Consider the following 22923-nt stretch of genomic DNA (forward strand, 5'->3'; position numbering starts at 1 on the left):
CACACTTTGGGTAGCAAGGATGTAAATCAGAGGACAATTTTGGTAAACTTTTGACACCTGTCACCACACATCTCCTAACATCCAAAGGACTGCTTAGGGAACATGGTGGCCCAGAGAGAGGGCCACGTCTTCCAGGTTTGCTAGGCTTCACGTAGACCACATGCCTTTCTGGTCACGCCTTCCATCAGCACAGGCATCTCAATGGCTCAGGTTACACACTTCTCTCTTTTTTTAAAAAAATAAATTTATTTGTTTATTTTTGGCTGCATTGGGTCTTCACTGCTGTGCAAGGGCTTTGTCTAGCTGTGGAGAGCTGGGGGCTACTCTTCGTTGTGGTGCGTGCGCTTCTCATTGCGGTGGTTTCTCTTGTTGTGGAGCAGGGGCTCTAGGCACGTGGGCTTCAGTAGTTGTGGCACGTGGGCTCAGCAGTTGTGGCGCATGGGCTTAGTTGCTCCGCGCATGTGGGATCTTCCCAGACCAGGGCTCGAACCTGTGTCCCCTGCATTGGCAGGCGGATTCTTAACCACTGCGCCACCAGGGAAGTCCTACACATTTCTTTAGTTAAGTTCCCAGCCTGATGGGAGATGTGGATACTTTGAGCTTCTGTGTCCCAGGGCTTTCCCAGAGATTCATCTGGAAACCATCTCCAAAGATGAGCATTTCCCTCAGGGTTAACCTAGTCCTTTCTGGGTTGATCCTTTCCAGTTTTGTTATCTCAGGGTGACTCTTCAAGAGTTGGGATGTTCTGGCCATGGTGTTTACATAATAAATCAGAGAAATGCCACTTAGAAATAAGTAATACCATCTGGAAACCAGAGAGGAGGGTTAGGGTTGGAGAAGTGCCTCTGGAGCAGGTTGGTCAGCGAGTGGTGGCCCTGTGGAGTGGTGGCACCAGGCAGCATCACTCACCTGATGCCTCACGTACCTGCCCAGACGTCCCAGAGCTGCATCCCAGATCCTTGTTTGGTGAACTGGAGCTGCAGACTTGGGCTTTGCCTGGCATTTCGCTGGAGCTGGATGCTCAGTCAAGGCTGCCCAGTGGGGATCAAAGGGATCACTTGTCCTCGGCCTTTAAGTGGTTGCAGAGGGGCTGCTGAAACCCCATCACCTGTTTGTGTTTGTTGTTGAAGAGACCAGGATGTCTCTAGTGCTCCTTCTAGATCTTCAAGCATTATGCTTCCTAGTAATAAGCTGATTCATAAAAATAAAAATCACAAAATACAATTGCCTATAAAAATCACAATACAATTGCATTAAATTTAAAAAAGCATTTGAAGTCAGAAAGAGAAAAACACCATATGCTAACACATATATATGGAATCTAAAAAAAAAAAAAACCAAAATGGTTACAAAGAACCTATGGGCAGGACGGCAATAGAGACGCAGACATAGAGAATGGACTTGAGGACACGGGGAGGGGGAAGGGGAAGCTGGGACGAAGTGAGAAAGTGGCATGGACATATATACACTACCAAATGTAAAACAGATAGCTAGTGCGAAGCAGCTGCATAGCACAGGGAGATCAGCTTGGTGCTTTGTGACCACCTAGAGGGGTGGAATAGGGAGGGTGGGAGGGAGGGAGGGAGGTGCAAGAGGGAGGAGATATGGGGATATATGTATACATATAGCTGATTCACTTTGTTATACAGCAGCAACTAACACAACAGTGTAAAGCAATTATACTCCAATAAAGATGTTTAAAAAAAAATTCCAGTGGGTATAAAGCCCCATTACATCCCCTTGTTATTTTCCTTTGTCTCTTTCTCTTTCTCCTTCAACCTTTTTTAATTTTAATTTTTTTAATAGAAAGCCCAGGCCAGCCTGCCTGCAGCCCTTGCTAGGCAGCGGAGGTGGCTCTGAGGGCCGGTCAGCCCTGGGTTCTGCACCTCTGATGCTAGAAGCAGACACAGGACTGTCCTGGGACTTTAGGGAGCACTCTTTACGGGTGTCCTGGGACTTTAGGGGGACACTGGCTCTTCAGGCGTTTCTTCTTCTCTACTGCTAGTCGCAAGGCCTGAAGGAGCTTGTCCTTGTTATTCAGGATGTTATATTCAGAGAGCTTCACCAGCTTGTCGAAGTCGGCCTCTGTGTACGTCAGCTCCTTGGTGGCGTAGGGAGATTTGGGACCATAGATGTCAACCTGGCCCTGCTCCAGCTCCTCGGGGCTTCGCTCCACACCTGGAGGAGCAGAAGGACTTGCTGTAGCCCCTTACCACGTGAGGTTGTAATGGTTTGTTTCTGCCCCTCTCCCTGAGGCCCACCCCTGCACACCCACAATAAAACGTGCCCATGTGCACACTCACACACACAGATGCGCACGCACACCTCCTAGCCCACCAGGGCAAGGGACATAGCTTGCCCATCTCAGGACCTCCCTGGCACCGCACAGCGCCAGGCTGTGAATGACTGAAAGAGTAGAGCTTGACATCGCCGGCGCACGGGGGCATGGGGGGCTGTTCTTTCTCGCCGAAGCCAAGTTGGGCTCAGACAGGAGCTATGCCAGGCTTTCCCATTAGTGCTGTCAGGAGACTGCACACGTCTAAGAACAGGAGCTCTCCGTCCAAGACCAGTTGGGGTGCGACCTGAGCTCCCGGCGGCTTACCTGGAGCCTTGTACTTTTGGAAGGTGTCGCTGATGAGTGGGAAGAAAATCACAGTGGGGGCATTGGGCTCCTGGGAGCTCTCCATCAGGTAGCACTCCTTGAGGTTATCCTCCTCCTCCTGCACCTCATATTTGGGGAAGGGGATGTTCTGCTCGGTGCAGTACTTGCAGGTTTGTTTCACGGGCTGGAACATCACAGGAGGACATGTTTGAGTATCAGGAGGGGTGAGGGTGGGCAAGAAACACAGAATTCTTAGGTCCAGCTTTCTGATTTCCCCAGCTAACAACTCAGGTCTCCAACTGCTCTGCCTATGTGTGCTCTTTTTAGGACAAACCTGGATCCGGATGAAGAGCCTGGGGCAGTAGGTTGGTGTGTGTCCAACTGCAAGCTCCTTCCCCAAGTAAACTGGACAGAAGCCCTTCCGATGATGCTTCACCCACAGACCTGGAGATGTGGCTGGCTCCCTAAGAGGGTGACAGCCATGGCTGGCCAGGCTCCTGCAGGACGCTCATGGGCTTTGGAACGTGACAGGGCCAGAAAGGACTCTGAAAGGGCATCTTTATAAACAGGATGTAACAAAAAGCAGCAGACTTGGAGTATCAGAATCCCCTTAGTTCTTCCCCGTTCTAAGCTCACTAGCTGTGCGATCTTAAGCAAGCCATTTACCCTCTCTGTGCCTCACCTTCCTCACCTATAACATAGGAATAATAGCAGTTGTGCCATCTACCTCAAAGAGCTGGTGTAAGGATCAAGGGAGATCATGTGTAGGAAAGCATGTTGTCCCTTGTTTACAAACTTAGGTCATTATCATTGGTGTCATCCTTGTCATCTGTCTATACTCCCCTTTCCCTGGCCTCAGGATAGGACTGTATTAAAGTAGACCAGGGAGAGGAACCAAGATGGCAGAGTAGAAGGATGTGCTCTCACTCCCTCTTGCGAGAACACCAGAATCACAACTAGCTGCTGGACAATCATTGACAGGAAGACACTGGAACTCACCAAAAAAGATACCCGACATCCAAAGACAAAGGAGAAGCCACAATGAGATGGTAGGAGGGGCGCAATCACAGTAAAATCAAATCCCATAACTGGTGGGTGGGTGACTCACAGACTGGAGAACACTTATACCACAGAAGTCCACCCACTGGAGTGAAGGTTCTGAGCCCCACATCAGCCTTCCCAACATGGGGGTCTGGCAACGGGGGGAGGAATTCCTAGAGAATCAGACTTCGAAGCCTAGTGGGAATTGATTGCAGGACTTCCACAGGGCTGGGGGGATCAGAGACTCCACTCTTGGAGGGCACACACAAAGCAGTGTGTGCATCAGGACCCAGGGGAGGGAGCAGTGACCCCAGAGGAGACTAAACCAGACCTACCTGCTAGTGTTGGAGGGTCTCCTGCAGAGGCGGGAGGGGTGGTGGCTGTGGCTCACCGTGGGGACAAGGACACTGGCAGCAGAAGTTCTGGGAAGTAATACTTGGCATGAGCCCTCCCAGAGTCTGTCCTTAGCCCCACCAAAGAGCCCAGCTATGCTCCAGTGTTGGGTTGCCTCAGGCCAAACAACCAAGAGGGAGGGAACCCAGCCCCACCCATCAACAGTCAAGCGGATTAAAGTTTTACTGAGCTCTGCCCACCAGAGCAACAGTCAGCTCTACCCACCACCAGCCCCTCCCATCAGGAAACTTACACAAGTCCCTTAGATAGCCTCATCCACCAGAAGGCAGACAGCAGAAGCAAGAAGAATTACAATCCTGCAGCCTGTGGAACAAAAACCACATTCACAGAAAGATAGACAAGATGAAAAGGCAGAGGGCTATGTACCAGATGAAGGAAAAAGATAAAACCCCAGAAAAACAACTAAATGAAGTGGAGATAGGCAACCTTCCAGAAAAAGAATTCAGAATAATGATAGTGAAGATGATCCAGGACCTCGGAAAAAGAATGGAGGCAAAGATCAAGAAGGTGCAAGAAATGTTTAACAAAGACCTAGAAGAATTAAAGAACAAACAAACAGAGACGAACAACACAATAACTGAAATGAAAACTACACTAGAAGGAATCAATAGCAGAATAACTGAGGCAGAAGAACAGAAAAGCGACCTGGAAGACAATGGTGGAATTCACTGCTGCAGAACAGAATAAAGAAAAAAGCACGAAAAGAAATGAAGACAACCTAAGAGACCTCTGGGACAACATTAAACGCGACAACATTCGCATTATAGGGGTCCCAGAGGAGAAGACAGAGAGAAAGGACCAGGGAAAATATTTGAAGAGATTATAGTCAAAAACTTCCATAACATGGGAAAGGAAGTAGCCACCCAAGTCCAGGAAGCACAGCGAGTCCCATACAGGATAAACCCAAGGAGAAACACACCGAGACACATAGTAATCAAATTGGCAAAAATTAAAGACAAAGAAAAATTATTGAAAGCAGCAAAGGAAAAACAACAAATAACATACAAGGGAACTCCCATAAGGTTAACAGCTGATTTCTCAGCAGAAACTCTACAAGCCAGAAGGGAGTGGCATGATATACTTAAAGTGATGAAAGGGAAGAACCTACAACCAAGATTACTCAACTCAGCAAGGATCTCATTCAGATTCGATGGAGAAATCAAAAGATTTACAGACAAGCAAAAGCTAAGAGAATTCAGCACCACCAAATCAGCTCTACAACAAATGCTAAAGGAACTTCTCTAAGTGGGAAACACAAGAGAAGAAAAGGACCTACAAAAACAAACCCAAAACAATTAAGAAAATGGTCATAGGGACATACATATCAATAATTACCTTCAACGTGAATGGATTAAATGCTCCAAGCAAAAGACACAGGCTTGCTGAATGGATACAAAAACAACACCCATATATATGCTGTCTACAAGAGACCCACTTCAGACCTAGGGACACATACAGACTGAAAGTGAGGGGATGGAAAAAGATATTCCATGAAAATGGAAATCAAAAGAAAGCTGGATTAGCTATACTCATATCAGATAAAATAGACTTTAAAGAATGTTACAAGAGACAAAGAAGGACACTACATAATGATCAAGGGATCAATCCAAGAAGAAGATATAACAATTATAAATATATATGCACCCAACATAGGAGCACCTCAATACATAAGGCAACTGCTAACAGCTATAAAAGAGGAAATCGACAGTAACACAATATTAGTGGGGGACTTTAACACCTCACTTACACCAATGGACAGATCATCCAAAATGAAAATAAATAAGGAAACACAAGCTTTAAATGATACATTAAACAAGATGGACTTAATTGATATTTATAGGACATTCCATCCAAAACCAGCAGATTACACTTTCTTCTCAAGTGCTCATGGAACATTCTCCAGGATAGATCACATCTTGGGTCACAACTCAAGCCTCAGTAAATCTGAGAAAATTGAAATTATATCAAGCATCTTTTCTGACCACAACGCTATGAGATTAGAAATGAATTACAGGGGAAAAAACGTAAAAAACACAAAGACATGGAGGCTAAACAATACGTTATTAAATAACCAAGACATCACTGAAGAAATCAAAGAGGAAATCAAAAAATACCTAGAGAAAAATGACAATGAAAACACGATGATCTAAAACCTATGGGATGCAGCAAAAGCAGTTCTAAGAGGGAAGTTTATAGCTATACAAGCCTACCTCAAGAAAGAAAAATCTCAAGTAAACCATCTAACATTACACCTAAAGGAACTAGAGAAAGGAAACAAACAAAACCCAAAGTTAGCAGAAGGAAAGAAATCATAAAGATCAGAGCAGAAATAAATGAAATAGAAACAAAGAAAACAATAGCAAAGATCAATAAAACTAAAAGCTGGTTCTTTGAGAAGATAAACAAAATTGATAAACCATTAGCCAGACTCATCAAGAAAAATAGGGAGAGGACTCAAATCAATAAAATTAGAAATGAAAAAGGAGAAGTTACAACAGACACTGCAGAAATACAAAGCACCCTAAGAGACTACTACAAGCAACTCTATGTCAATAAAATGGACAACGTGGAAGAAATGGGCAAATTCTTAGAAAGGTATAACCTTCCAATACTGAACCCGGAAGAAATAGAAAATAAGAACAGACCAATCACAAGTAATGAAATTGAAACTGTGATTAAAAATCTTCCAACAAACAAAAGTTCAGGACCAGGTGGCTTCACAGGTAAATTCTATCAAACATTTAGAGAAGAGCTAACACCCATCCTTCTCAAACTCTTCCAAAAAATTGCAGAGGAAGGAACACTCCCAAACTCATTCTATGAGGCCACCATCACCCTGATACCAAAACCAGACAAAGATACTACAAAAAAAGAAAATTATAGACCAATATCACTGATGAATATAGATGCAAAAATCCTCAACAAAATACCAGCAAACAGAATCCAACAACACATTAAAAGGATCATACACCACGATCCAGTGGGATTTATCCCAGGGATGTAAAGATTCTTCAATATACGGAAATCAATCAATGTTATACACCATATCAACAAATTGAAGAATAAAAACCGTATGATCATCTCAATAGATGCAGAAAAAGCTTGTGACAAAACTCAATACCAATTTATGAAAAAAACTCTCCAGAACGTGGGCATAGAGGGAATCTACCTCAACATAATAAAGGCCATATACAACAAACCCACAGCAAACATCATTGTCAATGGTGAAAAACTGAAAGCATTTTCTCTAAGATCAGGAATAAGACAAGGGTATCCACTCTCACCACTATTATTCAACATAGTTTTGGAAGTCCTAGCCATGGCATCAGAGAAGAAAAAGAAATAAAAGGAATACAAATTGGAAAAGAAGAAGTAAAACTGTCACTGTTTGCAGATGACATGATACTATACAAAGAGAATCCTAAAAATGCCACCAGAAAGCTAGTAGAGCTAATCAATGAATTTGGTAAAGTTGCAGGATACAAAATTAATGCACAGAAATCTCTTGCATTCCTATACACTAATGAAAAATCTGAAGAGAAATTAAGGAAACACTCTCATTTACCACTGCAACAAAAAGAATAAAATACGTAGGAATAAACCTACCTAGGGAGACAAAAGACCTGTATGCAGAAAACTATAAGACACTGATGAAAGAAATTAAAGATGATACCAACAGATGGAGAGATATACCATGTTCTTGGATTGGAAGAATCAATATTGTGAAAATGACTATACTACCCAAAGCAATCTACAGATTTAATGCAATCCCTATCAAATTAGCAATGGCATTTTGTACAGAACTAGAACAAATCATCTTAAAATTTGTATGGAGACACAAAAGACCCCGAATAGCCAAAGTAGTCTGGAGGGGAAAAAACGGAACTGGAGGAATCAGACTCCTGGACTTCAGACTATACTACAAAACTACAGTAATCAAGACAATATGGTACTGGCACAAAAACAGAAACATAGATCAATGGACAAGATAGGAAGCCCAGAGATAAACCCATGCACCTATGTTCAACTAATCTATGACAAAGGAGACAAAGATATACAATGGAGAAAAGACAGTCTCTTCAATAAGTGGTGCTGGGAAAACTGGACAGCTACATGTAAAAGAATGAAATTAGAACACTCCCTAACACCATGCACAAAAATAAACTCAAAATGGATTAGAAACCTAAATGTAAGACCGGACACTATAAAACTCTTAGAGGAAAACATAGGAAGAACACTCTTTGACATATATCACAGCAAGATCTTTTTTGATCTACCTCCTAGAGTACTGGAAATAAAAACAAAAGTAAACAAATGGGACCTAATGAAACTTCAAAGCTTTTGCACAGCAAAGGAAACCATAAACAAGACGAAAAGACAACCCTCAGAATGGGAGAAAATATTTGCAAATGAATCAATGGACAAAGGATTAATCTCCAAAATATATAAACAGCTAATGCAGCTCAATATTAAAGAAACAAACAACCCAATCCAAAAATGGGCAGAAGACCTAAATAGACATTTCTCCAAAGAAGACATACAGATGGCCAAGAAGCACATGAAAAGCTGCTCAACAACATCACTAATAACTAGAGAAATGCAAATCAAAACTACAATGAGGTATCACCTCACACCAGTTAGAATGGGCATCATCAGAAAATCTACAAACAACAAATGCTGGAGAGGGTGTGGAGAAAAGGGAACCCTCTTGCACTGTTGGTGGGAATATAAATTGATATGGCTACTATGGAGAACATTATGGAGGTTCTTTAAAAAACTAAAAATAGAATTACCATATGACCCAGCAATCCCACTACTGGGCATATACCTAGAGAAAACCATAATTCAAAAAGACACATGCACCCCAATGTTCATTGCAGCACTATTTACAATAGCCAGGTCATGGAAGCAACCTAAATGCCCATTGACAGACGAACGGATAAAGAAGATGTGGTACATATATACAATGGAATATTACTCAGCCATAAAAAGGAACGAAACTGAGTCATTTGTTGAGACGTGGATGGATCTAGAGACTCATACAGAGTGAAGTAAGTCAGAAAGAGAAAAACAAATATCGTATATTAATGCATGTATGTGGAACCTAGATAAATGGTACAGATGAACCGGTTTGCAGGGCAGAAGTTGAGACACAGATGTAGAGAACAAACCTATGGACACCAATGTGGGAAAACCCCAGGGGGTTGGGGATGGTAGTGTGCTGAATTGGGCGATTGGGATTGACATGTATACACTGATGTGTATAAAATTGATGACTAATAAGAACCTGCTGTATAAAAAATAATAATAAAATAAATAAAGTAGACCAAAAAACAGTTTCTTTCCCTTGAAAATCCAGAACTTTTCAAAAGGAAATAAATAAAAATAAATAAAAATCTCTGGTCCTAACTCTTTGGTGTAATTACATGGTGGCTCATACTTCCTGGTAGTGGAGAGACCATGTGATCACTTTGAACATAGGACATTACAAGCTCCTGAAGTGGTACAAAACTTTACAATTGACTGGGTTCTATTAAGGTTATTATTATTTTTTTTTAATTAATTAATTAATTTATTTATTTTTGGCTGCATTGGGTCTTCGTTGCTATGTGCGGGCTTCTCACTTCAGTGGCTTCTCTTGTTACAGAGCATGGGCTCTAGGCACACGGGCTTCAGTAGTTGTGGCACGCGGGCTCAGTAGTTGTGGCTTGCGGGCTCAGCAGTTGTGGCTCGTGGCCTCTAGAGCACGGGCTCGGTAGTTGTAGTGCACGGGCTTAGTTGCTCCGCGGCATGTGGGTTCTTCCCGGACAAGGGCTCGAACCCGTGTCCCCTGAATTGGCAGGCAGATTCTTCACCACTGTGCCACCAGGGAAGCCCTAAGGTTATTTTTTAAACTCTTTTTTATTTTGCAGCTAAAGAATTGCCAAATATGGGAAATGCTCAAATGTAAGAATAAAATTGGAATTAGCTCAGTGAATCTAGTAAACCCATTGCATGCGGGCCAGCGGGCTACGCCCCTGAGGTTTGGAGGTGTAACCTCCATCAGGGATGGTGGCTTGAGCTTCTCCGATGCTAAGTCTAGGAGCCTGTGGGGAGTGGGCGGGAGCCTTTCTTTGCCAAACTTGCCTTTGTCTGGGACCCAGCACAGTAATTGAGGTGGATGATGAGGTCAGCTTTTCTCTCCGGCCTGAGGATGGGTGGGTAGCTGGAGTTGATGACGAATGCAGTGTCCAGCAGGCACAAGTGGTTCACGGACGCTGTCAGCTTGTTTGGGAAGCCATCTAGCACCGAGTCTGAAAGTCAAGGCTTGTGGTTATCCTCACTCCTTGGCGCCCTGATCTCAGCAGATGGTCAGAGGCACCTGGTGGGGATGGGATGCCCTGCCCGGAGCTCATCCACTTCAGCCTGGCCTCCAGCCCTCCCCCTGGCCAGCGTACCCGGTGAGTCCCAGTGTCCCCCTGGGTAGGCTGAAGAAGAACAGCATTATCTGGGGAGTTTAGCAAGTCTTTTATGGAACATGCACAGAAAGCCCACTAAGGCTCAGCTACAGAATTTGTGGTGTAGCAGGGGCTTAAGACTATCCTATAAATTACTGCAAACCGTGGGCCCAGAGCCAGCTGCCTTTTCTGCCCCAGATAGTGAGGACAAAGATTATTAGCCTAGGCTCAAGCAGCCATTGCAGGCTGTGGCCAAGTAAAATACCAAAGATGGTGGAAAGTCAAATTTAGAGCCTCAGCAGGGTGGGGACGAAGTCCTGAGTTGAAGCTGCAAGACCACAGTTTAAGAGCCAGCTCTGCCACTCACCATTTGGAGGAGCCTGGGCTGGGCCGTCCCTGCCCAACTCCGGGGGCAGCACTTACATTAAAAGGTGTCCCCAGGGGCTTCCCTGGTGGTGCAGTGGTTAAGAATCCGCCTGCCAATGCAGGGGACACGGGTTCGCGCCCTGGTCCGGGAAGATCCCACATGCCGCGGAGCAACTAAACCTGTGCACCACAACTACTGAGCCCACATGCCATAACTACAGAAGCCCACGTGCCTAGAGCCCGTGCTCTGCCACGAGAGAAGCCACTGCAACAGGAGGCCCGCGCACCGCAACGAAGAGTAGCCCTCACTTGCCGCAACTAGAGAAAACCCGCACACAGCAACGAAGACCCAACACAGCCAAAAATAAATAAAATAAAATAAATACATTTTTTTAAAAATGAAGAAAAAAAAAAAAGGTGTCCCCAGAACACAACTGTAGAAAGTCAGGGCCCATATTTCCCCAACTGTAAAATGGGGTCAACTTCTACCTGCTGGGATTGTTATACAGATGCTGTATAGAGTCATTGTACAGATTCAATTAATTAAATACACCACCACTCCACCTGTTGTTCAAGGCTTCACCAGATGTAGAATACACTATGGGGAGAGTCTGCCACTTGGGCCCAATGAACATGGGCAGAGGAGTTTTCTCATCCTTTCTCCCTCCACATCCACTTCCCCTTCCTCTAAACAGAGGTAGGCCTCAAGGGGCAGCAGGTAAGGTTACCCTTCCACGTGGAGAACTGGCCATTCTGGTAGTAGTCGGTGTGCATCTGCAGCCCCAGCAGGAAGTTGTGGAACTCAGACACAAAGGCCCGGGAGGTGAGGATGTTGCGGAAAGTATTGGACAGCCATGACCCTGGCATCACCACCGTGGTGTCCAGCATGTTGGCATCACATTTGGGGATTTCAGGTAGGAGTGGCTCATCTTCTGCAGGGGAGGGGGGTGGATGGAGGACAGGTTACAGAGCTGGAGTCCCCAGATTGCCCAGGCGAAGCACCGCATGGTTGCCCTGCACCCAGGGGTCAGCCTGTAAGTGCAGTGCACACTTTCCTTGTCTAGTTCTCGGAGCCAGGAGGACCCAGGGGAGAGACATAGAACAGGGGCAGGGTAGAGGAGAAGGAGTGGGGTGACAGGCAAGGAGGGGTTCCAGAGAAAACAGAGAGTCCAGAAGGGTGACCTTTAACTGCATTCATAGATCCCCACCCTCTGCAGCTCTCCTGGGCACCGTGCAGCTCTTCCAAGCCTACCACACGGTGCATCCACTCCCCCGGGCCAGGCCAGAGCTGGCAAAGGTGTATCCAAATGCAATCACCCTCCTTTCCAGGCAGGGAAGACCCCCTAGCTGCCTTCCTATTTCCATGGGCCATAGGGATGACGTTGAAACACGTGGCAGGTGGACTGCTCCTCAGTTGCTGATCCACCTTCCCCACCCTGCCATCGCCCAACCAGGAGGGGAAGCCAGTGGGTCACCCACCGATATCATGCACTCTCTCCCTTGTCCACCTGTGGAAAAACTCCTCCGAGGTGTGGGACAAATTCCAGGCATCGAGCAGGTTCAGGGAGAAGACGCTGCTCCACAGACCTAGGGAGCAGGACCAGTGGTGAGCTGCTGTGCCCAAGAGCCTCCAGGCCCACCCAAATACTGATTGATTCTGCCTTGGACTCGATGCCCCCTCCAAGTCAAGCTGCTCAGGGAGTGGGACGGGCTTTCATTTCCCTCTCCCCACAGTGCAGCTCGACATAAGTGACTCAGCTCTTCTCCACTCTCCTCTTGGAACTGGAAGAGGGTATGAAGGCATATAAGGCACAGCCCCAGGAGAGACTTAATGCTGACAAGTGCAGGCTTCAAGTTCAAGTCCAAAAATCACCCCTTGCATCAGTTAACACACTAGTTTAGGACAGCGCCTGGCACATGGTGAGCACTCAATAAATGTAACACCATTTCTTATTATGATTTAAAAAATGCAACACAGTAATAATAATACTCATGTGAAATCTTTCACATACATTGACCCATTTGAATCCTCCATAAGGTTGGTTTTACTCTTAAGCCCAGTTGACAGATGAGAACACTGAAGCTCAGGAAGGTTAGGTAATTTGGCCTACTTTGCACAGCTAATAAATGAGGAACCAGAGTTCAAGTCCGAGTGTCTCACCTACAGATCTCTGAGCCACATGCTCAACAGCACAGGTGTTCCGAGGAAGGAGAGGCTGCTGGGGGCTGTGGGCTTCAGGGCTGACTTCCCAGAAGAAATGGAGCTTAAGTGGGACTTTCTGGGATGGCTTGGATTTGGGATAGATGGAAGGGAGGGGGAGGCAGACAACTAGTTTAAATAAGGGCACAACTGTTGTTGAGGCTGTAAAAATGGGTCCGTTTTTTGCGGTTGCCCTTTGACAGATGTACTTTGGGCTCTGAAGGGGAGAACTCTACGAGTGGACATCACAGTCAGGCCCCTGCACTCAGTGGGCCTGGCTTCTGGAGGACCAGGGAACATAGTGTTGGGAGCTGGGCCAGGCTTCCCCAGACACTCTGTCTTCACCCTGAGGTCCCCTCTGGCCCCTTGGATCCCAGGGGCTGGTTCAAGCCCCGGAAACAGGCATGTTGCTTCCTGGAACCAGGGAGAAGGGGGTAGAAGTTCCAGAAGCTTCCATCTCAGCCTGCAACTCCCAGTCTGGTTCTGAACGGACACCAGGGAGACGACTGGAGACCAGGACATTGGGAGAGTCCCCTTTGTTCCCCAGTGACCCAGGAGCCCCTGTCAGGTCCTTCTGGGCCCACAGGGTCACAGGGAGATCAGGGCAGTCTGGGAGGCTGGGAGGCTCCGGAGCCTCTCCTGGAATGAGGGTATGCTGACAAATGCCAGGAGGGTCACATGCCCGAGGGATAACCCAAAGCAGCACCAGCACCTGGCACATGATCCTGGGGGAACAGACCGTGTCTCCTCGTCATTCCTCTAATCAAACGCGGAGCCTGTTCCGCACGGGGCAGGGTTCCCAGGGGCCTCCCCCAGCCAGGAGTCACCTAGCATGTAGCATATCCGCGACTCTGGGATCCTCCTCATCAGCCGCCCCATGAAGAACTCAGAGCCGAAGAGCTCGGTGGGAATGAAGGCTCCATACTTCTGCAGGCCCACCTCGTAGGGGGAGAACTCGAACCACTCTGCACACGAAGCAGCAGGGCAGGGTGTCAGTCTCAGGCCGGGGGCGGCCCCGCCCACCCTTCTCCCTGCTCGCGCCGTCTCCCCGGCCGCGAGGAGCCTGGGATGGGGAGGCCGCAGTTCCCCCGCAGGGCACAGGGGGGCGCCCGTGACCGGCTTCTGCTGGCCCGGCAAGACTCAGTGTTGCAAGCTGCACAGGCTCGTTGGCGCCTCATAAACCCGGACCAAAATCGGACCCCGAAGCAGGGCAGGTCTCTAGAGTCCCTCCATCCTGGCAGCTTAAGAAATGTCTAGGACTCTCTCCCTTCACGACCTTTATTTCCTCTATCCCATCAAATCTCTGCTCAGGGGAGCCATAGGACCCCTGCTGCCCACCGGCTACACGCGTCTGGGCAGAAGGGGGTAGCCAAGTGGATTTCTTCGGCTGTCAGCACATTCTTGCTGTGGAGGCTGGCAAAGGTATGGTGGCAGGATGTGTGCGCTGGGGTACTGAGTGCCTTTGCCTGCTGAGAAGGGACCCACCCCGCCCCGGGGAAATTGCTAGCCACCAGTGTTACCTCTGAAATCCTGGTTGCTTACATCATCCTTGACATTGATGGTGAGGTAGATGGGCAGGGGGTTCTGGCCCTGACACAAAGCAGCACGCTGATCTGATAGTTTGCATTCATATCTCTGTGTGGAAAAATAATGGTTAAGGAGAAGGAGCAGACAAGCGGCCAGGAAGCGGTGCAGAGTAAGAGGACAGTCTGGACCTCTGGCAGCCCACCAGGCTCCTGAGCCCACCAGGCTGCTCTGGAGGTCTCACCTGACACCAGTCAAAGCTACGCTTAAAATGTACCCAGAAAATGTTCACTCATCCTTGGGCCGTTCATCTCCCCAGACACATGGACAGGGTGGGACTGGATCTGCAGTTTAGAGCTGTCCTTCAGAGTCCTGGGGTTCTCCTCGAGTCTCAGGGACCAGAGAATGAAAAGGCGGGGGTGGAGGAGGCCACCACTGCCCCCTCTTCATCCTCATCACCTTCCACCCTACTCAAACCAGAGCAGCTCCATTTTTTAAAAAATCTGCTTTGCATGTTGGGCTCTCTCATAAATTCATTTGGGAGGGAAAAAAAAGATTCTTCTTTTTAAACAAAAGATTTGGAAACTTGGCACCGGATGGCAGTCAAATTACCTCTAAGCCCCCAGAGCACTAAGTGGTGTAATCAACGTGGGAGTCCTGCAGATCAGCCTGGACCACAGGCCACCTCCCAAAGTGAATCAGCCAGTGTAGACAAGGCCACTGGAGGCTTTAAGGACCAGGCTCTGACCCCAGGCCAAGCAGCTGCCTGGTGGGTGACATCCATGGTTGTGCGAGTGTGTAAAGGCACAGAACCTGTGTGGGATGGTAAACATGTGTGGGTCAAACAACTCTTAGGCCTCCCTTGCAAGGCCAACAGGATGCCTGTCAGAACTGGGCCCAGAGATATGGGCACCACAGCAATAACCGTCATGGAAGGAGAGGAAGTTGCAGACTCGGGGAAGAGCCCAATCCACACTCATTGTCAAGGGGGCCTGAGGCAAAGGAGCTCCTGCCTTGGCCAGAGTGGAAGAGCAGAGGCCTCCTTCCATCAATCCTAGACTTGCTTTCCCAGGAACCTAGGCTCCTTCCTATACCAAACCCTGGGCAATGCTCAGACTCTAATGTTAAAAGCCTTGGAGCTTTCCTCCTCACCACATGGAGCACTAACTACTCTAAGAAATATTAACTGTTGACGAAACGGTTGATGAAATTCCCATTTAAGGAACAGCACAGAGCAGAGCCAGAATTCAAATCCTGTCCTGCCTGAATCCAAAAGCCAACACCCTCAGCCTCTGCCTGCCCTGCTCCGTCATGTGGACAGAGCAGACAGTGGGTTATCAGAAAGGGCAGGGATTCCTCCAAGGCTGTGAGTGCCCGCGTTTGAATCCCCACTGTCTAGCACAGTTCCTGGCATGCAGGAGGTACTTAATTTTGTTGAAAGAATGAATGGGGGAATGAATGAATGTTGAAGATGAGGTTTGGTCTGTCCTTGGTTGCTCAAATTGTCTGTGTTTTCTGGAAGAGGGGATCTACTAGAAAAGAATTTGCTGTCCCTCTTCCTTCTGGTAAGTTCTGATTTGAATTCTGAACTCTTCAGACACCTTTGGGAGTGGGGCAGACAGCCATAGGCCTGGATAGAAATTAGATGGGAAGCCCTACTCTGGGGTCAAGCAACAGCCAAAGTTGGTTCCACCCTGGGGTCTGGGCAGTCGGAAAGGTCCATGTGTTAGCTGAGCTCACCCTGATGTCCGGGATGGCGGCATCCCATGGGGATCCCACTGCCCTACCACGGCCCACATGGCTCTCACAGCAGCTGGGTCCCAACACAGGCTGCTTCTCTTCTTGGGCACACACTGCTCAGATCATTGGATATCAGAGCTGGAAGGAACCTCACTGGGCTCATCCTCCGTGTGGTGGCCATGAGAAGGGGCCCAGCAGACCTCCAACTACAGGAGTGTAATTGGCTGATGGCCCAGCTACCATGCTCTGAAATCCAGGGCTGAGTTTGTTCTAAGGCCACACTTCCCACTGGGCTGGTCCCAGCCCATGACTGAGCGTGGCAGGGATCCTGAGGCAGGCCCACTGTGGTGGAGGGGAGGGGGCGGTGCCAGACTCCTCTGATGGCCGACTTGGCTGGGGAACTCTGCAAGGGTCACTGTGCTGACCTTTCAGACCGCACAGTGGGCTAGGATGCTCCCACCTGGCCTTTCCTTCCCTCTCTCCTCCACTTGGGGTCAGACTTACATCACACTCTGATGGCTCCCTCCCCATTTTCTCTCACAGGTTCTCAGAGGGCCCGCTGCCTCTCGGAAAGGTTGCACCTAAGTCACCCCTGATGTGAGGGTTTCAGTCATATTCCAAAGGGACTCGGGAAGACAATCCCACCATCTGCCTGCATCATGCGTTCTGATGCCTCATGCTTCTTAAGGCCCAAGGGTGCATCTGCAGGTCTAACCTAACTCCCTCCTGCTGTGATGTACCTCCCGGTGCCCCAGTGAAGGCGGAGGGCTGGGCATCAGCCCCGGGGCGGGTTGGGCCCCAGGGGAAGCTGAGCACCTACCTCGTCCCCCAGACAGGTCTCGACCAGCAGACCCCAGAAGTCTGTGAAGGTGACTTTGTAGCCTTCCTGCCTGCGCTGCTGCAGCTCCTCCCGGAATTTGAGGAGCTGATCTGGGAACAGAGCGGGCGTCTTGTCCTTGACTACGTGCCTCCGCGCCTCGAGGATGGCAAGCTCCAGGTTTTTGGAGGACCAGTCAGGGTCACGGTACAAGGTAGCCATGGTCCTGGAGAGAGACAGGCGTGGCTGAGAGAGCTGAGCCAGCCCTGGTCAGATCGACCCTGGACCCTGGCAGGAAAGGAGGTGGGTAGGTCCTGGGAAACCCTCACCTGCCAGGAGAGGAGCCTGGAGGAAATGGGGTGGGGCCCGGTCAGGGAGGGGAGAACATTCTTACTCAAAGTCACGATTGCTGTGCCAGGTGGAGCACAGTGCTTAACAGTGAAGATTCTGGACCCAGATCTTCCTGGGTTCAAAACCAGACTCTGCCACTCACCAGCCATGGGATCTGGGCAAGGTACCTAACTGCTCCTCACCTCAGTTTTCCCATCTGTGGATTGGGGAGAAGGATGATAACTGTACCTACCTCACAGCATTATTGTGAAGATGACATGAGTCAATGTAAAATGATTAGGACAGTACCGGGCACGAAGTAAGTGCTGGGGCCAGCATTTGACCCCAGGCTTTGCTGATTCCAAATCCTGGACTCTTCCCACTCTGCCACATTAATTCCCATAATTGTGATGCCAGCTAAGACTTACTTCCCCTTCTTCTTCTTAACTTCTATGTGGGCAGTGGGGAGGAGTAAAACAAAGATAGATATCCCCCTAGCCCTGGGTCTTTGCCTCTGTATGCCTCTGCTTGGCCTGGACCCGGCTTTTCTCAGTCTAGGTCAGGACAGCACCCAGGAATCCCCCTCCCCACAGTGGACCTGGTCTACAGCTGCACAGCTGTCTGAGCAGCGGCCTCTCCCTTCAGGAGATTTCTTCAACAAAAAGTACCCTGCTCTCCATAAGGTTCACGCTGTTACTTTCATACCTTTAAAAAGCTTTAAAAAAGCATTACAAATGATTGATTTTGATTTTACAAAATTCCTTCCCAGTGCTTTCCCAGGCCAGGAGACACCCTACCCCCACCCCAGCTGGGTCTGAGTTCCTCCCAGTTTCCTGCCTGGCCCAGAGGTAGGCCAGGAGGATGCAGGTGCCCCTCCACCCTGGTGCAAGCAAGTTTATCTCCTTAACCTACTTCCCATGGGCAGCGGTTTATCGGTGAGATTAAGAATGTGGGTCCCCTCCCCCCCCCCAAAAAAAAGAATGTGGGCCCTGGACTCAGACAGCCTGGGTTGAAATCCCAGCTCTACCGCTCATTAGCTGAGTGACCCTGGGCAAATTCCTTTCTCCAGCTGTAAAATGAGCATAATGACAACATCTTCCTCATAGTCTTCTTGTGAAGAAGAAATGAGATAGTCCATTGGAAGCAGTCACCCCAGTGCTCCGTGCAGAGGCAATGCCCGTAATCGTCAGCTATCCTTCTGTCCCACCTGGGCTGAAGCCTCGGGGCCTCTGGTGCACCAGGAACCCTTGGTTTTCCTCACATCCACCCCCTCAAATGCAAGTTACCCAGAGCCCCTCCAGGATGAGGGACACAGCTTGGGACGCTGAGGGCTCTGAGGCCCACTAGTTACACACAGAATAAGATGCAGCCCTGGCTGAGAGGATGTGGGTAGTCACAAGGCCTGGGTCACCCTAGACCAGGGCTGCATTATGACTTTGGTGGGCCCCTTCCACCATAAAAATATTAAAAATTATCTTCTATGACTGTTGTATAAAGACAAATATAGTGATATATTACTATATATTAAAACACTTTCTTCAACCTAGGTTTCTTTTAAAGAACTTAAAAGAGATTACAACATCTTTGTGGGCCGCCACCGGCATCATGAATCCCAGGTGCCGTGGCTCCTGTGGAGAAGCCGGCCTCGTGCTGGCCTCACCTGTCAGGGGAGCTAAGGGCTCACTCTCCCTGCTCACCAGCAAGAGTGAGGATGGGAGCCCGAGGATGCCTGCAGGGCAGAGGGAGCACGCAGGGCTGGGGGTGGGCTGGAACGTGGCAGCCAGAGCAGCGGGCCAGCTCCACCCACCCCAGGAGACCTGGCACAGTCTGAGAGAGGGCAGCTGCTGGGGAGATGCACCAGTGGCACCAGTGGTTCACTCATAACTGGCTGCCACGCTCCTGGGACCCTGCCATAGTAATGGAGTCATGACCAACACGTGTCCCTGGTATACCCAGTCCTGGGGGAGCATCTCACAACAACCCCATGAGGTCAGGGCTATTACTATCCCCACTTTACAGATACAGAAAATGAGACTCAGAGAAGTTCAACTGCATTCCCAAGGTCACACAGTGGTGAGGGGTAGAGCTGCCCAGGTGTCACGAGTCCCTCTAACTTGGGGCGGATGAGCTTTACCAGAGACCCCACCCCCGCCCGCCGGCCCGGCTGTTGGCTGCTCGCTCTGGGCTTCACCAGACAGTGGCCCCCCGCTCCTTACCAGGTGGCCCCTGACAGGCCAGTGATGTAGCTGGCACAGTTCAGGATGTTCAGCTTCTGCAGCCCCAGCAGGTGGCCATACATGGCAGTCATGGATCTTGTCCCACCCCCAGTGGCCATGATGGATATCAGTGGGACCTGGGGACACATGGAGGCAGACTGCTGGGGCAATGCTGGGTAGGGGAAGACTTGGAGAGACAGGAGCTTAGAAATAACAGTGAAAGAGGAAGAGCTGGCTACAGAGAGCAGAGAGTGGGGACTGAGTGACCTGAAAACTGCCTTTCACAGAGTGTCAAGCCGCCTGGTAGGTCTAGAACTGGACCTTAGTTCCAAACCCAGTGGTCGGTGTCGGGCTTGGTAAATTAGAAGGCCATGGCTGGAAGGGTTCTTGGCACTATTAATCTAGCTCTCAGTTAACAGATGATGAACTGGGGCCAGAGGGCTGGGTGGCTCGCTCAAGAGCCCAGCTAGCGTGTGATTCCCTAATGGCTGCAAATCAGCACCTGCTGTAGAGGGATTGGACGTCAGGCTCAGGCCTGGCACATGGTATGTGGTCCCTATAGACCATATGTGTAAAAGCAGGGGTAAATGGATTTTTGATGTGGGAAGGAGCACAGTTGTCACCTCTGGGTTTACTTAGGTTTAAGATGTCCTCAGTGTGTTTCCCTATAGATGGGAGAGCGAGGCGTGGAGTCTTTGCCAAGACTCACTCAGTTTTCATCTGAGTGGGGACTGTAAGATGTACTGTCGGCCGAAGCCCCATCACAGCCCTCCTCAGGGACGAGGTCTCTGTCTACACCTGTGGTTGGCCTCAAGTGCGGGCTCTCCGAGGGCTGACCTGCTGCTCAGGGGAGTGTGAGCCTCAGCCCCTACCAGGGAGGTGACAGAGGGCTCTGGCAAAGGCACCATCATCTACCTGTGCGCAGAAGCTGGCCCTGCGTGAGGAAGCCGCCTCTCTCCAGCCCCCCACTGCTGTTCGTTCTGTGTGTGTGTGCGCGTGTGTGTGTGCGCGTGTGTGTGTGCGCGCGTGTGCGTGTGTGTGTGCACGTGCGCATACATTTATGGGAAGGGAGAATTGAAGAATGAAAGGCCCAGGGCCTTTTGGGTGGAGGTGTGTAGAATGTGGGTGGTGGTGGAGCTTCCAGTGTTTTCCTGGCTGGGGAAAGGATGCCACATTGTCCCGTGTAGATAAGACATCATTCATCATCTCAGGATCTGTTAGCGCACGGGGAGCAGCAGCTGGGGCTCCTTCCTTTCTCTCTACTCTGCCCTTCCTGCCCCTTGCGAACACACAACTGAATCACATCTAGCACAGCCAGTCACCTGGGCACCTGGAACCTCAGCAGGAAGGGCCACCAGGAAAGGCAGTGCTGAGGCTGCCCTGGGGCAAGGGAGGGACTGCAGGGGGCAGCTGGCAGGCACAGTGTTCGAAGGACAAGCCTGGCTCTGAGCGGACCTCTGCTCACCCACCTCGTCTGCCTGCAGGTCCTCCTCCAGCTGCAACACCTGCTTCAGCGCCTCAGCCACCACCACCCTCCGCTTCTGCAGGAACTCCAGCTCTGCCTGGCACAGGCTGAAGCCTAGCCGCACGTCCAGTGCCTCGGAGCTGTGGGGACAGAGGAGCTTGGCTTAGCAGGTCTGTAGACTCCACCTCCATGGAGAAGACATGGCTTTAGGGTCAGTTGGACCTAGGCTTGAAGCCTGGTTCTGCCAGGAATCACTTTGGGACCTTGGGCCCCTGCTTTCTCATCTGTAAAATGGGGCTAATCGTGCTTAACTCCTGGCACTGTCTTCAGCACTTAATGAGATAACAAATGTAAAGCCCCAAAGCCTTAGCTGGTGGACCGTAAGCAGGTACTCAACACAATTAGGGACTCACTGAACCCTCTGCCTCTTCAACGAGATCTGGAAAGTCTTGAAAGCCTTCCCCCAGGCACCTTCTAGAGCCCAAGGCCAGACATGGGTGCCAAGAGGCCCTGAGATCCTTTTGGCCAGTCCCTCTGAATAAGGCTCTACAGTAGGGCTCTTCTGAGCTGGATAAACAAGGTCCCGTTCTTGTGGAGCTCATATTCCTTGGTGAGCTTTTCCTGCTCCCAGAGTAAAAATCATCCTGTGTGAAAAAAACCCTTCACATCCCTGATCTCACCCTGTCGCCCCCACAGGACTGCAAGGTGGGTGGGGCAGAAAGAGCATGCCCAACGCTTGCCCTCTTTTTATCACATCCCTGATGTGAGCAATTCCAGGCTTCTGGCCTGGCATCCAAGCCCCCAACCTCACCTCCTGCTACTTCCTGGAAGGGTCCATCGGCTCTCAGAGCCCAGGAGTAGTCTGGGTTCTGAGCCTCCTCCCTCTGCCCGTCAACATCCCTTGCATTCCAAGGCCCTCCTCCCCAGTGACTCCAGGAGAATGGACCTTGACAATTTCCAGCCTGAGTCTTAGTGACCCTGGTAACTATAAAGGTCACATCTCCTTAAAGGTAGAGCCTGGGAGCTCTCTCATTATGTTTCCTTCATGTCTGGTATAGGCCTGCAGACACAGCTGTGAGGAAATCTTCCCTTGGCCTCAACAAGGAATGAATAATAAAACAGCAATAATAATAACATTTGTTGATATTTTCTGAGTTTCCCACTTCGCAGATCACTGATTTCTTCACATGTGTTATCTCACTGGATCCTCAAAGCAACCCAATGATAGACAGTACTCCTGGTATTGCTCTAATTTACAGGTGAGAAAAACTGAGATTTAGAGAGGCTTAATAACTTGACCAAGGACAAACAGCTATCGAATTGTAAATGGAAACTACAGTCACTTGATTTTCAACAAGGGTGCCAGGACAATTCAAAGGGGGAAAGAACAGTCTTTTCACCAGATGATGCTGTGACAACTGGATATCCACATGCAAAAGAATGAAGTTGGACCCCTATTTCACACTGTATATACAAATTAACTCAAAATTGATCATAGACCCAAACTGAGAGCTAAAACTATAAAACTCTTAAAAGAAAACATGGGAGTAAATCTTCATGACCTTGGATTAGGCAATGGTTTTTTAAATATGTCACCAGAAGCACAAGTGACAAAAGAAAAAAATATACATACACTGAAGTTCACCAAAATTGAAAACTTCTGTGCTTCAAAGAACACCATTAAGAATGTGAAAGACAATCTCCAGAACAGGAAAAATATTTAGAAATCATATATCTGACAAGGGGCTTGTATCTAGAATATACAAAGAAA

At 48.9% G+C, this 22923-nt stretch overlaps 1 protein-coding gene across 1 annotated transcript in view; it reads right to left on the reverse strand.

The window, feature by feature from the left end:
• Positions 1 to 1575: 1575 nt before the first annotated feature.
• The window catches only part of PLA2G4E (phospholipase A2 group IVE), a 52050-nt gene continuing 30702 nt past the window's right edge, over positions 1576 to 22923 (reverse strand). Inside the window, exons 11-20 of the mRNA XM_082836170.1 lie at positions 21157 to 21292; positions 19688 to 19824; positions 17145 to 17367; positions 14581 to 14695; positions 13888 to 14025; positions 12340 to 12447; positions 11589 to 11792; positions 10184 to 10350; positions 2603 to 2786; positions 1576 to 2178 (exon numbers count right to left, since the gene is read on the reverse strand). Coding sequence (XP_082692296.1) covers positions 1940 to 2178; positions 2603 to 2786; positions 10184 to 10350; positions 11589 to 11792; positions 12340 to 12447; positions 13888 to 14025; positions 14581 to 14695; positions 17145 to 17367; positions 19688 to 19824; positions 21157 to 21292 — 1651 coding nt within the window. The 3' untranslated portion in view covers positions 1576 to 1939. The remainder of the gene's footprint in view (positions 2179 to 2602; positions 2787 to 10183; positions 10351 to 11588; positions 11793 to 12339; positions 12448 to 13887; positions 14026 to 14580; positions 14696 to 17144; positions 17368 to 19687; positions 19825 to 21156; positions 21293 to 22923) is intronic.

This window comes from Leucopleurus acutus, assembly GCF_964270905.1.
Source record: "Leucopleurus acutus genome assembly, chromosome: 1".
In the NCBI taxonomy this organism is placed as follows: Eukaryota; Metazoa; Chordata; class Mammalia; order Artiodactyla; family Delphinidae; genus Leucopleurus; species Leucopleurus acutus.